Genomic DNA, 15,127 nt, shown 5'->3' on the forward strand with positions numbered 1-15,127 from the left:
TGGTAAAGAAACAATCATAAAACAATAAACAGCTTGGTATTATTTGTTCTTCTCTCTGTGTAAACTGTAGATAATGTGAGTAATCAAGTATTTCCGAGTCACGCTATATATCACAAATGATTAAAAAATATTTAAACTGAAATAGACATAAAAATAATACATTTATCAATCTGTACCTATATGATACCTTGTACCAAAATACAACCTCTACATTTAAACAAAATATCTTTTAGCAGGGTTCAGATTCCCAGCAGAGCTCAAAGAGTAGTGTAGGAGACCCAACGGTGGTTGAAGACGCCATCGCACACTTGATCAGCGCCTTACCGTCCTCCGTTTCGGAAATACGCCTTTCAAAGTCACCTGTACCTGACGAATACGCGAAGGCTGCTATAGTCTCGAAGAATTTACCACCGGTCGCTGCACAAGCCAGCAAGATTGGCATTAAGTCAATAAATCACTGTCTGATGGTGCAAGGGAAAGAGGATCGAAGCCCCAAACAAGAACCGACAACGAGTAGCCAGCTGGTTCCACTGAACGAACCACAAGAAAGTCCTAGGTCATCAGGAAAATCGATGGCAATCAAGGAAGAAGAAACGATACCCAAAGAAGCTACTAGCCTTATTGACACTAATGAATCGCCTGCAGACCCATGTATGAACCTTCCACATAATTCTGGGACATTTCACTTGGACATTTCTCCAAGGAGTTATATTCCTCCAGTTGAGGATATCGTCATCACTGACTCGAAACCAAGTACTCAGTACTCCACCAAAAGGAAGCTCATCGAGGAAAGCGAGAGGATAGCAGCTTCCCATAAGAAAAGACTTCCATATTCTGATCAGAAATTGTTCGTGAAGGAAGACTATGAGGACTTGGATTCATTTAACGAACTCATGGTCAATGATCAATGTTATGATGATGACAAATTTCTTGACCAAGGTACTACAATTTCGTATACTTTTGTAGTAGAGGTTTTTTTATTTTTAATTATAGTACAAACTGGTTTACCCACCTCTACTACCTTGAGTTACTTGTAAACTATTTGTTATACAACAAAATGTTTTAGATAAAAGTTATATGTAAGCTATCGTCCAAATAGCTTGCAATGTAATAATTAACTTTTCGCCATTTTGTTATTTTATCGAGACATGAAATTTCTTTGAATTTTCTAAGCGATCATTATAATGTTTTACACAATTTTTTCAATGTACATAATTTATAACGTAACTCCGCTTTTCAGATGTCCACAAAATAAGCAGTAGACTGGTATTAATTATATTGCAATAAATAACATTTTGAGCATTGCTTGTGTGAAAAAACATTCAAAAAATACTTGAGTAATTATTAATTTACGAAGCTATACGTATAGTATGATAGTGTTTTTAATGTTAAATAACTTTTCGAATTGTAGGATTGTGTTTTATACAATACATTTAAGAAATTCAATAACGAGACAACTTTTGTTTCGAACTTTGTATTCTGTAACAAACAGTTCACAAATAATTTAACCCTTTGACAGTTTATCATGAAATAAAGTTTTTATCTAGTTCTCTGTAACATTTGAACAAAAGGATTCAATTTAGTGTATGAAATTAATATAATATCGATTTTCAAACTAATCACATAAAATGCATTAATATTATTATAGTACAAGTTCGCCGGACTGAAATGATATAGTTTATTCTTTACTTGGAGTTGTATTTTTATTGTTTCAATACGTTGTGATCACTTAACAGTAAGAAAGTTAGAAAAAACAAGATATTTTTATCAAAATTTATAACAACAATACATACACAAACAATTTATAATTTTTTTTTAAACTAACAAAGGGTCAACATGGTAAAGTTAAGTGATTCACCCTGTATGTTTAAAATTTTACTATCAATTTCTTTCTTTTTAATAGGTATTAAACTCTTGCCTTGAAGTAGTTCTCTTTTAACAAACCTTTTATTTGGCATTGTTCTAGACCTTATAGTACAGATGATCTTCGGAAGTGAAGTTCATTCTAATGGTAGGTGTAAATAATAAACTTTATGACATTGAATATGATCCGATGAAGAGAGAGTAAAAAAGATATTTTTGTTTTGCTTATTAACAATAAGCTTAACTTACTTTTAAACAATTACTGCGTTTAAAGAAGATTGAGTGACTCAAGTAACTTCAATCGAGCTCGCTTCTTTTTAAAGGATCTGATTCATTGTCTCAAGTTGTACACTATGTGATCTGTACGGATCAACTGAATTCTCATTTATGTTAACGTTTTTCAGGTCAAATCTTCAATGATACGACAGTACCCCAAATACCAGATACTGTAAGTATTACTTAATGTAATGAATAAGTATAATTGACTATTACCTGTGAAGTTTATTAATACTGTTTTATCAAACAGATACTATGTGACAATATAAGGAGGCAGCACCATCAGCTGAGTGAGAACATAGCGTTGCAAGATTCACATTTAAATGTTCTAACGCAAAACATGTCGAATCCCGCCAAAATGAAAAGTTTGAAGTCGCTAAAGGTAAATAGAAACATTTCCCGTAACGCCAGGATCGTCGCTTCGCCATTGCGCAAAAATAATATGCTATTATGTTTTGTTATAGGCGGAGCACAATATACAGAAACGAGACCTTAAAACGCTAAAACAAGATCTCCACAATCATATCACGATATCACGTAACCACAACATCGGTGTGTAAAGAAATAATTAGAAACACTTCAAATATGTCACCTCTGAACAAGGAACAAGACTCGAGTCAGGCATATTCAAAGAAACTACTGTTTCGTGTAAAGTACAAGCCAGAGAAGCGGTATACCGGAAAGGAAAGAAAACGAAAATTGAAGCTACTGAAGTGAAATTCTATGTTGATTGTTCCAGTGAAATCTGTTGTAACTCATTCCTCTTTGTAACACCAGTGATAATATGGTAAATGAAGAAATGACTGCTAGTTGCACATCCATAATCGGTAATAGTATAAGGGTGCCGACTAGTATCACTCTGCTACTCACCGAAAAAAGAGATAACTGTTTATCTATGATTACGCAAAAAGGCTACATCAACTATAAAAATTTCAAACGCTTCGCATCGTCAAGAATACGGAAACAGTGTCGTGAACAAAGCATAAACGAAACAATCAGCAGACAAATTTTATGCTGTGTACAAATAGACTCTGTACGAACGAATTGTGGACGTTGTATCCAACCTGACTTTTGGCGCAAACACGAACGATCATGATATTTCGGTAACTATTTCCACGAATTGCAGACGTGAATTATATTATAAATGAGGGTCGCGTGCGTTTTATGTACTCGCAGGTCCAATGTTGCGCAATTTTTAAAGTTTATGATAGCGAATTTGTAGATAGTGTGAAGTCGATTTAAAAATGGCCGCGCTACTCGTCTAGACTTCAACACTGTTTTATCGGGTCGTTACAAGGCCAAAACCATCAACTATTTCGATGTCGAAGAAATCGTGGTGTATAAGCATATATATCGGATGGATACAGCACCAGTTTTGTTTAAACATCCTATTCGTTTGAGGATGCCAATGTACACAAGAGAAAAATATAATGAAATGGAAATTCAATTTGAATCTTACTGGTAAGAACAAATTGGCAGTAGAAAATTTATCTTGAACGAGATAGATGTTTTCGAGAAAAAAAAAGAAACGGATTCGTACTATAAAAAGGAAATATTAGATATGTGATCGTATCTAACTTTTATTACTGTTACACGAGTACGGTAACAATGAAATTGTAAATTGTCTCGAGTCTTAAGTATATTACCATTTTCTTTTTCTTTGAAAGAAAAACAAAAAAAAACAATTCTAAACGTGTGGACTGCTAATCTTTTTTAAATGTGTCTATGTATGCACTATTTGTAACATATGCATGCACTTTCGAGCATTTTACATATTAATTTGTTATTTTTACAAATTTTTTTACTTTTCGTCGAGGTATACTAACGTGAACGAAACTATTTACCTGTTTTACCATGCGAGATCGACATTATCGGTTGCATTAAAAAATTGTATAAATGAAGATTATATTTCATGTTTACGACCGTTCTGTTATTGCGAATTTTTAGACTTTACTGGCCTCGTTATCCACCCAATATTATGTTACTTTATATTACTTTATTTAATTACAGTTAAGCTTTAGTGTCTATTGATCAATGTAGCATAATTTCCGCGGTTAACTGATGCGTAATTATAAATGAATGGCCATGGGTAGATCGTGCTCTGAGCTATAAGCTGACAAAAAAAAAATGAATAAGCATAATCGAGCGAACGAATCTTCAGTTCACTGTTAAAAATGATGAAATATATAACTTCAAACGATGTGCACAACAATTTACAATGCGCGCATTCAATATAGACATGTTCAGCATCTATGAATAAGGTCGTCGTTTCACACACTTATTAACAACAAAATACTTCAAATATAAAAGAATAGCATCCATAGGAAGGTAAATTACATCATGAAGTCTAATTTCGCGTTCAAGTTTCGACCAATTGATTCAAATCATTCGACCATTTCGTTTAAATTTCTGTTACCGATGTTGTCTATATCTTTGAGTTCTAATAGTTAGTATCGAATACTACTTGTCATTATACCGGTGTTGTTTATCGCTTAGAGTTACACCAGGCAACACGATAATTGATTATCATGACTAGTAGTTTGTCGTTCATCTTCAGAATTTCTAGACGAAGCAGCTCAAACATTGATTCGTTGTACGTTCAATTATCGTACATCATTTACCTGGATACCACATTTCATTTGCTAGGAGCAAACAGCAAGTGCTGTTTCAAATAGCAATACCATTTCCAACTGTAATTCAGCTTTGACATCCGCTGGATGCAATCCACATTATACGTACCATACTTATCAGAACCTGCAAAATCAAATGATTTTCTTGTGTCTATAGGCACAGCCAGACGAGACCGTAATATTTCTCATCCTCCTTATGTTTATAGTCCCTCTTGCAACAGATCCGACCAGTTTGAGTTTCTGTACAGGCCTGGAATACCTCTCCAGTTTGTGTGATACTTGACCCTATTTCTACGAACTATGTCCAAGCTGAGGGATCGAATCGATAACGTTGACCGCGTTGGTCGGTCCGCCCAGTCTCTGTTAAAGATGGCCCGGACAGCCTCTCCTCTTCGCAAAAAAATACGTCCGCCTCTTACAAATTATGATATCTGTACAAACTTTGCTCCTGTCTGCATAATAATTACAGCTAGTTATTACTCCAGTACCCGATCGTCGGTTCAAGTCCAGCTACGTGACGTTGCGCTGTCTTCGGAAATCACTACCTCAGCCGCCCGATTCTATGTAATTAATTAACGGGCGGTATTAATTTGCCGCGTCGCTGGCTGTACTTCCCGTACACACGCGTGAGCTCGTTGTTTCGCATAGTCGTTAGCATTTTTTCAACAGCCGCGAGCAAATAGATCTATATGAATCGTCTAGTTCCATTTCCCTATGTACAAGTATAAATAAGGCTGATACTGTAAATAAGAATTCCGAATCGTCTCGGCGGATCGGCGATCTCCTACTTCCGGGGGACATCGCCGATCTTTATTTTCCTTTACTTCTTTTTCTTCATCGTTCATTCGTATTGTACACATACCTTGCAAAATCGTGTGCTATTTCCCAAATACGTTAAAAGAATGGTCTCGCTGCGATCGTAACGTAGATTATTAACGATGTATTAATATACGGGCAGCCGCCGCAGTCGCCCCATCCCCTACCCCCAAAACCCCTCGCCGAACCCCCTAAACCCCTTTTTGCGTAAGTTTCCGTTGGAAGAAAGAAGCACGACGACATTCTTATGATGCACGTTATACTTTTTAGAGCAACAATATATATTTATGGTGGATTCAAGTTATTCTTGATGATAAATATTCGTACTATTTTATAAGCTTGATGACTTATACCGTGAATTGTTATGTAAATTACGTATTTATTTTGTGCAAGAACGATTGTTCACACGATGTACAGGCAAAGATCATGAAATTACGGAAGGAGGGGATTATGTGCGTATAGGATTTCTTCGCATATGTACACATCATGTTCATTGTAAAAATTATCGTTGACCCGTTTTTATGTCGCTGATATCGAGGTCGGCCGAGTTGAGGCAAATCGTCGTTCGCGTCGCATAGACGCATAGTGTTCCATCTTGAAACCCTAAATTCAACTGGATAAACGCGTAACAGCGTTAATTGTTTTTGTATGCTCCAAATTTTTGCAAAATCTTTAGGTACTATGTTGAAAGCAGGTGTCAAAAGACTTTTTAAAAAATGTTCTAACTTTAGAAGTTTTCATGGGAACAAATAAAAACAAGTGCTTGAAAGGTTTTGTCTGTGGAGGACCTAGGGTAAGGGACCCAATTACTATGGGGGTACCAATTCCATATTAATTATTCTTATTATTCAAAACATAATGAATATTAAAAAAGAGATATTAAATTTCTTTATATATCTCATTCTTTATTCAGAATACTTTAAAAATAAGTATAATTAACATAGGCACAGTAATTGTGTCCCTCACCCTATACAAAGTAAACACTTTTCTACAACAGGAACACATATTTTATTCATCAATATTAAAACGATTATTGCTACAAATACTGAACACTATTAAATAAGTGGTAGTACAACAAGATTAAGCAAAGATTACAGCTAAACTGATAGTCTGAACACGTTATTCAATATTTATGTAAATAATTCAAAGCTCAACTATTGTTGGTGTTTCTCTTTCTAATGAACGTTCTAGATAAACTGTTTTCGTGGAACTTTTATTATACAGATGTTAAAATATTTATTCCATGAGAATACTTTTTAAAGAAGTTCCTAGAGGAGACATTTCTGTGCTGCTTCGAATGTAGAGTTTCAAAATGGAACGCAAAGATCCTTGTTTCGAGGATTGCACCGACGATCTGCTGTATTAAGAAATCACGAAGAGCTTAATACAAGTTATGCTGTTTGTTTTTCTCGTGAAAAATAAGAAACTTCGACCGATCGTTCGCCTCCCGCAAATCGCTCGACCTCGATCAGAGAATCCAAACTTTTTTACGTACTAGCTTACTACTAAGAAAGATAAAGTTACTCTTGTATAATCCATCGTGTTGTGGGCGTTTAGTTAAGTGAATGGCAGACTTTCCGATTCGTCATTGATCGTTGTAGTACAAACAGCAAGTTTTCAAGTGTCTGTGTTTAGTGTCACTCTCTCGCCGTTGTAATCTATCGAGCAAGAAGAAATAAGATATTGTAAATGTGTTTCGTGGTGCTCGTCAGCGATGCAGTTTCGAGCTTAGCCGCCACCTCGGTCATGTTTTGTATTTCTCAGGAATAGGAAGCAAGCGCGTGGAATAGCATTCCACGGTCAATCGTTATTGAGAATTAGCAGTCGGGAAAGATATATAATATCCACGATGTCTCGTTAACTAAAGAACGAATTTATGTAACAATAATACATTGGTTCTCATATATTACCATTTACGGGGTAATGTACCAAAAACTGTCATAAACTATAATTCGGTATTTCTTTGACGAAATTATTGAACAAAATTTTCGTGTAGGTCAGGCGAATATCTATGGTAAGGGACCCATTTATTGTGTGGCTACTAATTACTGTACCTATATAATTATACTTATTCTTGAAGCATAGCAAATATTAAAAAAGAGATTTTTAACGTACTAACTGATTTTATTGAAAATAATTTAATATCTCATTCTTTAATATTCATTATGCTTGAAAAATGAGTATAATTAATATAAGCACAGTATCCCCACAGTAATTGGGTTCCTTACCCTATGTCTCGTGAATTCTTTGACAATAAATCTTTTTTATCTTTTAAATTTTATTACCCAGTTCAAACATACAGTGGCAGTCGTTGGTGAGTTACTCTAGTTGTTCGCTGTTTACAGTAAAGAACATAATAGGTCGACAAAGTAGAAAGCTCATGTTGTAATAAAATAACGTGAAACGTTTCGTTCTCAACACTTCAACACGCTCGATCCGCGCAAATATCATTGTGTGACATAAACAGACGGCACTACAGAATTCGCTAAGCTAATGTTTAATCTTACGACTTTGTAAATACTACCTTTGTTATATTTTATACTCTGCTGTTTGCACATAAGTGATTTTTACAATTTCTTTCTGTAAGTTGCATACGCAGGTCGCAACCGGCCATGATTACGCGCGTCCTTATTGTATGTTTATAGTATGTGTATATATGTACATATATATATGTATATATATATACACATATATACATTATATATACGTATCTTTCGGAGCAGAATGCTGCAAGAATGTCTGCTTGGATCAATATTATGATAAATTCGCAATATTTCATTTGGATCAATGCTTTGGACTATTTTCAAAATCTTCCCGCGAAAGGATCGCCTCTTCGCGATCTTGTTTGTGAAAAATGGAACCAATAAGTTTCAAAGAGTCGTTTCACCGCAAATCACGGGTAATCTTATTGGTCGAATTAATTTATTATAAATTCAAATCTTGTTGACGTAGCATGCGAACGGTTCGCCGTAAAAGCTTAAAATTCTTAGCGACTTCGGTGTTTGATTGATTGGAAATATTCGAACGACTCACATCGATTGGCAGATATCGTGTACAAGAATGAAGTATCGAGCGAGCATCTTTGTACAGTCACTATAATTTTTAATCTCTGTCTCCGAGACTTGTTAAACATTATGTAAATTTCGCCGTAGTTGATAAGGCAGCGAGAATGTGATTCGCGTATCCGCGAGCTTCTCTGAAGAGAAATGCACCTCTGAATTACCTTTTTAGAACGCTGCTCGAACGGTTCTCACCCGAACGAGATCATCTTCGGGGCGTCTCGTACGACGGGCGAGAATGTAACGAATTAAAACACAGATTAAATGTTTATTCCATTCATTGTATATTTTCCGTATTCCATGTGAATATTTACAAGAGTCTTCGATTTTGTTGAGTATTTTCGTATTAAACTTGTATTCAACTTTTACATGCGCCACGCGTGTTCTCCTTGTTTTTCTCCCCCGATTAGGATAGTACGATAGAACAGTGAAACCGAAAGATGGTAGAAACATACAAAAACGCAAGATAGTCTTAAAGTAGGAGGTGTATGACTCTTTATAGATTGCCAAAGAACGATGTAACGATGTAATCCGAAATTCGTTCCTCTGTTCTTCCAGACCGAGAGAGAGAGAGAGAGAGAGAGAGAGAGAGAGAGAAAATAAGTGTCGATACTCACGACAAGGTGATTCACGCAGAAATTTATAAAAATGTTTGCAGTCGAGTCGCTTTAGAGCAGCGTAGAAGACGATGGACAGGAAAATTTTGATTCGAAGCGAGGGTTTACCGTTATATACAAACAATCAATTGATATCGAGACAGACGTTCGTTTTCCACTTTCTAACGAAACAAACGAAAGACAAAAGATTCTCCCTGGAACCGGAGAATTCGTGAAATTGGTCTAACGGTTACGTTCTTGCAGTAACTTTTTTCCAAATTCCGTTTTTTTTTTTTTTCTTTAAGTATATCGATTTATACGATCGAAAGAAACGCTTGTAGAGCAAAAGCAAAATTATTAGAAACAAGTTGAAGCATAAAAGAAAAGAAAAAAAAGAATATGGATTCTGAAAATAATAATAATCGATGAAAGAATATATAACGATTGGGATCATGTACACGTATAACTTGTGTCAAGACTGAATTATCAAGACTTCGTAGGAGGTGGAACATTTTTGTAAATAATACTGCCGGAAAGAAATATATGTAGAAATTATATGAAAAAAAATTTATGGACGTTGCAACCCATTGTCATTTAAATGTATTTTCCTCCTCGTCTCCTGTCTCTGCTTCGTGAACGTTATTATATGAAAAAGAAGGAAACAGAAAAAAAACTATGTATATGTACATACTGGATAATGAAATATTTAAAATCACGAGTTATTTATTACACAACAGATTCTTAAAATAATTGCAAGACCCGTTGGCCCGCAACGACCAAGGATTACAGATCTCATCACAATTAAAACATCATTTCAGACTCTTTCGATTTCCTTTCAACGGTCCTTTCATCTCCAGCATCGTTTTCATGCTATGTCTTTACCTCTTTGAGCGTAGGCTTAACGAAAAAGTAATTCGATCAGCCAAACATACGGTAAGAAGTAAAATTGAGCCGACGAAACTATTTTATCAGAAAATCGTTACTTACGTATTAATTAAAACGAGGTCACGAAAAGTTCTCGAGGGCCATATTTTCATTTGGATCCATTTACTATAGTTACAGTATTTTCCGTCGTCTTTGCATACTTAATAGAAATCCACACTTTTTACCTAATTTTCGCGTTGTCCATTCGGTTTTTCAATCAAACAGGCACTTCTCTTTTAATGTCCTGTGAAACATGGTTCATTGTAGTCCTCTGAAGAGTTCTGTGCAGCGTTTTATACAAAACTAATACAGATCGCATTTCTAGAACTGGTTGACTACAGTATTCTCTCCGTAACTGTCGAAAAGATCTCTACCGTAACAGTCAAACTTTTAATCCACAAAAGGAATGTTTAGACTAGAATTATTAATTATTAGGCTGCGGATCTTTATCCGAAATAAGAATTGTCCAAGTCAATTGTAGGAAACAGAAGTTAAATAACAACGCATTTCCGCTTCTAACAATTTTAACAAATCGAGAATAATATACCAACATCATTCAATTCTTCTAATGTCTCTACAGGTTCGTCTCTACGAATCCATTTTTGTGTTATCGCAAAATAAGCAGTCTATTAATCATATAATAAAATCATACGATTTTCTCGAGATTTTTGTGACTCTGTGTCAGTAAATACACAAATTACGATTTTTCGGAGAACTGGATTCATTGGTTCAATTTTGCTCTTCACTGTAGTTTGGATGATAGGGCAACCGTCCGACGCTTCGAGATATGTTCGCAAAAATTAGAACCGCAGACTTTTGCCCGCTGGTTCTCGCCTGCTAGCAGAGAAAGCCGATGGTTATTATCAATAACAAGGATTTATTACTTCGTATCGCTACCAAAATTGCAACTATACCGTCATAATCGTGTGTACCGTTCGGGCGACGAAGCTCCGAATCGAATCCCCAATCGAACAGCCCCGTCGAAAAATATCGAAAGTTAGGGGAACGTATTATAGTGATGCGCGGTTTCGCTCCAAGCCTTTCGAAAAACAAAACACCGTGACTTACGGTCGCGTAGAGTGAGTCTTACACCATGACTTATGTACACCATGACTCCTACCGGACGCGTGAACTTGAGAGCGCGCAGCGATTTCTACGTGCTGAGAAAAATACTCGGACACACTCATTTTTAACCGTCTTCTGCAATTATATTCAACATCGGAGTTGAGGTTAGCAAGCTCAAATTCGTGTAGCCTAATTCTTTCCAAGTTACTCGAAATAGTAGGGAAGGTCTAGTTGACTGATTTGTAACATTTTCAATTTTTGTAAATGAATTTGTCTAGAGTTTACGCGTTTGCCAACGTGTACAAGTTCAATTTTAAAAATCGCTTAAATTGAGCTTGCTGTTTTTATCGTAATTTGATTGCGAAAGCAGTAAATAAAAAAACCTTTTTCAGTTGACTTGACATTTATTGTTAAGCGTTCAAGAAATTGTCTATCGCTTCTGACTTTGTCTTTAGTATTCTTCTTCTGAATAATAATAATATTTTTTTTTGTTTATAATAATAATTCTTTTTTTTTTCTATTATGTGCATGTTCTTTTCACTACTTCCCTTGTCTTGTTGCAATACTTCTGGTACTAAAATGTCTATTTAAACTAGGACTTTGTCTCTTTTTTTCTCGGCTTTCAGTCGTGCAACTATTTTTGAAAATGGCCTTACCTGATCAGGACTTAATATGTTTGCATTTTCATTGATTTCAGGAGGATGTTTTTTTTTGTTACCAATGTTCCCATGTTAAGGGTTGCACATAGAAAACCACCACGCACTGGATCAAATAAATTGCTGTAAATTGCAATTCTGCAAGGTATCGTGACAAATATTAACACTAAACCTACCAAGGACAAAACATATAAGAGCGAAACGTCTTATAGAAGGGAGAATTCATTATAGTATGTGGTTAAATGAAGAAGTCAATTCAGTAATTTCCTACGAAAACGTTTTTATAATTTGAATAATTGTGAAATAGAAAAACGGCCATTTTGACCGTGGTAAGTTTAGTGTTAAACATCATGTAGTGGTCGAAAGTTTGTAAATAGTTGACACAAAGGACATATCTGCTTATAATTTTAGATTTTTTATTCTTCCTGGCGTAACAAGCGAACTTCTGTGGCGGTAACGTATCAAATCTACTCGGAACTATAATAATCAAAGGGAATTAGTCAACTAGACCCGATGTCCTCTACCATTTTCATAAATATTTAAAAACTACTGCGCGCTCGTATGAACGAATATATTCTCAACGAGCCAACACAATCCTTATTTTCGTGATTCCATAAGATCAGCTCGATCCAGTTCGGTGTTGAAAAAAAAGGAGGTGACGGTCACGAACGTATTGAAAAGTTTTGTTCGGGTTTCGTTCTCTTTTTATTTCTTGGCATTACGCGCCATCTTAATCTACCCTGACGACGTGTGTGAGTCGCTTTATGAAAGTTTCAAAGACAAAGTCGGTGAGTGTATGTGACTGAGAGTGAGATAGACAGAGAGAGAGAGAGAGAGAGAGAGAGAGAGAGAGAGAGAGAGAGAGAGAGAAAACGTCGTTATCGTCGGAATCGCAACAATGACACCTATACACACGGATGATATTAATTTGTACCTGTATGAGAAAATAATCGGAAAGGCACGATACTCGAGGCGATCTCAATCAAAGGCACGTATAATTGATAGACGATGGTTGCAGACAGAGTCTCTTAGCAATGAGAGTAAGCACTGCGGTTTTGTCTCTCAATTTTTATTCAACATACTGTAAAATCGAGCAGCTTAACAACGTGTACAGCGTGGATCAAATCCCAAGCACGTAAGTAATCATAGAAACGTTTCCTTAAATAAACGGAAAAATGGCGAGTTTTATTTATAAAAACAGATCTCTGTAATCGTAACTGTGCCAAGAAGAGGTCCACGACTGTATAGGATAAATAATACTCGCTGAATCCAGTAAAGAAAATGCTTAAGCCTAACGAGCACTAAAAGTGTGTATTATGAAAAGGTTAAAAAAACCTCGAAAAAAAATTTGGAGAAAATTTAAAGAGTTAATTGAATTTATTTAGACTTCTTACGGGTTTTATTGCTTGCTTGAATAATGAAATTGATATAATCATTCCTCGTGGAAATGTCTTGATAATTTCAATAATTTCAAAATAAAAAACCGGTGTTCGACCGTGGTAGAGGTAAAAATATTAATACCGAGTAACAAGACACCATTTAAAACAACTTCAAAATTCAGAACGTACATCTGCATCTGTCCGAACTATTACAAAAGTTAGAACTCGTAACATTTTCTATAAACATGAAGTTGTAAGTTAACTTGTCAACGTATAGCGAGAGATAAGCGCAAGAGAGAAAAATCGACTATTTGAAATTAGGTCTGAACGTGTAATCATACAAGATGGCTCAACTTGTAATGATAGAACAGTTTCGTTAACGAAATCTCAATTTTATTCGCGCTATATTTCAAACTGTCGACCATTGTTATTTGCACCGCACGAATTGCGTCTGAATTTTAATGTACTTGAATGAACCATAAATTTTTTTAACACATATTACACATTTTTACACATATTAGGACTGAATGAGGAACTGATAAGGACTAACGATGTCCTTGGAGATATCGTGATACTCCAGCAGTTTACGAAACTGTTCCGAGGCAGTTTGAAGAGAGAAGAAAGAAAAAATCCACTCTTCAAAGGATAATCCTTAGGCTAAAAATCAGAGACTGAGTCGACTAATTCGTACTACAGGACTGAAAAAGATAACGATCGATTATAGTTTCTTTTTTAACTTTAAGCTTATCTTTCACTTTGTTTTTTTTTTGCATTAAGTTAAAATGGACTTTTTTACACAGCCTGGATCAGAAAATGCGGAGGAATCAACAGAAGACATAAGTTCCTTTACGAACAAAATCTCTCAGACAATGCAATAGTACCGGCAGATCGAAGTGGGGAAGATCTAAATGTAATGATACGTTCAACCACGCAATAGTCACATCCACGTCTTTCAGGAGCGCAACCACTACGTCTCCAAGTACACTTCTGCAAGAAATACCTCCGGTCCAACGAATTACTTCCAATCAAATCAGCACCATGGAGTACGAATCTTCATCAACTGAAAATAACACTTCGGACGAAGAAGAGGAATCTCTGAACCCCATAGCCGCACCTCAAAGCCAACAAAATAGAAATATCCAAACTCCATCTGAAGAGCAGACGTTCTTCAGTCAACAACGGTACACAATTGTTTCAGTCGAAACTCGTGAACGTCGCGTTTCAGCATGACCGAACGTGTCTAGCAAAGAATCACCTGCCCATTGGTCACAAGATATCCAGCAATTCCTGGTGAAACACGGCGTAATGCAACTTCGTCAGCCTCCGTACAATCCTGGCGTGGCTCCCCACGCTTTTTGCCTGTTCCCCAAATTGAAAAATCTTCTGAAAGAACAAGGATTCGAGGATGTAGAAGACATTAAACGAAACGTGACGAGGCAGCTGTTGGCGATTCCGAAAGATGAATTTCAGAAGCGCTTCCGCTAGTGGGCAGGTCGCTGGAAGAATATTATGGCTTCCAAAGGGGGAGTACATAGAAAAGGGGACATCGTCGTTATTGACCAAGATTAACCCCTTCTGCCATAGCACTACATACTTGGTAATCGGGGAACGATGTTTGGAATCTTCGAGTTGAGTCCATTATGCACCGCAAAGAGCCCCATTGAAGAAGACACAAAAACCACACCCGTCGCAGGATAGACCGCCGAGGTCCTTGAACTCGGACCACCAGTTACCCGGGCTCCGAGGGAAACTGCTAAACCTGCACTGGGTGTCGTATAAATTAGCATCTTCGAGAAACAGTCAGGGTGGAAGGGATTTGCGTCGCAAATCCTCAACAAGGGATGCAAAACTGCAGGGATTTCG

General features: G+C 36.2%; 2 protein-coding genes across 7 annotated transcripts in view; one reads left to right on the plus strand and one right to left on the minus strand.

Moving 5' to 3' along the window:
* The window catches only part of LOC143357084 (basic helix-loop-helix ARNT-like protein 1), a 121,665-nt gene extending 115,903 nt beyond the window's left edge, over positions 1 to 5,762 (plus strand). For 3 of the 5 annotated variants that reach the window (XM_076793292.1, XM_076793289.1, XM_076793290.1), the window contains 5 exons: positions 234 to 939; positions 1,967 to 2,011; positions 2,268 to 2,311; positions 2,390 to 2,521; positions 2,604 to 5,762. In XM_076793292.1, coding sequence (XP_076649407.1) covers positions 234 to 939; positions 1,967 to 2,011; positions 2,268 to 2,311; positions 2,390 to 2,521; positions 2,604 to 2,699 — 1,023 coding nt within the window. In that variant the 3' untranslated portion in view covers positions 2,700 to 5,762. Of the gene's footprint in view, positions 1 to 233; positions 940 to 1,903; positions 2,012 to 2,267; positions 2,312 to 2,389; positions 2,522 to 2,603 lie in introns of those variants that run through there. The other 2 variants (XM_076793291.1, XM_076793293.1) reach the window with 2 other exon arrangements.
* Positions 5,763 to 6,988: 1,226 nt separating this feature from the next.
* LOC143357089 (uncharacterized) lies at positions 6,989 to 15,113 on the minus strand. Of its 2 annotated transcripts, XR_013082759.1 has the most exons (4): positions 14,859 to 15,113; positions 14,520 to 14,647; positions 10,464 to 14,414; positions 6,989 to 10,433 (listed from the first exon to the last, which is right to left on the minus strand). XR_013082759.1 is itself a non-coding variant. In XM_076793306.1 (3 exons), the coding sequence occupies exons 1-3, from the start codon at positions 15,049 to 15,051 to the stop codon at positions 14,295 to 14,297; spliced, it is 441 nt and encodes a 146-aa protein (XP_076649421.1). In that variant the 5' UTR covers positions 15,052 to 15,113; the 3' UTR covers positions 6,989 to 14,294. The 2 variants fall into 2 exon arrangements, 1 of the variants encoding a protein (XP_076649421.1); XM_076793306.1 differs by having other exon boundaries at positions 6,989 to 14,414.
* Between the last annotated feature and the right edge of the window lie 14 nt (positions 15,114 to 15,127).

Source organism: Halictus rubicundus, chromosome 9, assembly GCF_050948215.1.
Source record: "Halictus rubicundus isolate RS-2024b chromosome 9, iyHalRubi1_principal, whole genome shotgun sequence".
In the NCBI taxonomy this organism is placed as follows: Eukaryota; Metazoa; Arthropoda; class Insecta; order Hymenoptera; family Halictidae; genus Halictus; species Halictus rubicundus.

Coding starts and splice junctions, on each gene's coding strand:
- LOC143357089 (XM_076793306.1), bottom strand. CDS start 15,051: ATGCTAATTTATACGACACCCAGTGCAGGTTTAGCAGTTTCCCTCGGA. Junction 14,648..14,858: donor CATCGTTCCCCGATTACCAA/GTATGTAGTGCT, acceptor TTGTTCTTTCAG/AAGATTTTTCAATTTGGGGA. Junction 14,415..14,519: donor ATCTTGTGACCAATGGGCAG/GTGATTCTTTGC, acceptor TCTGCTCTTCAG/ATGGAGTTTGGATATTTCTA.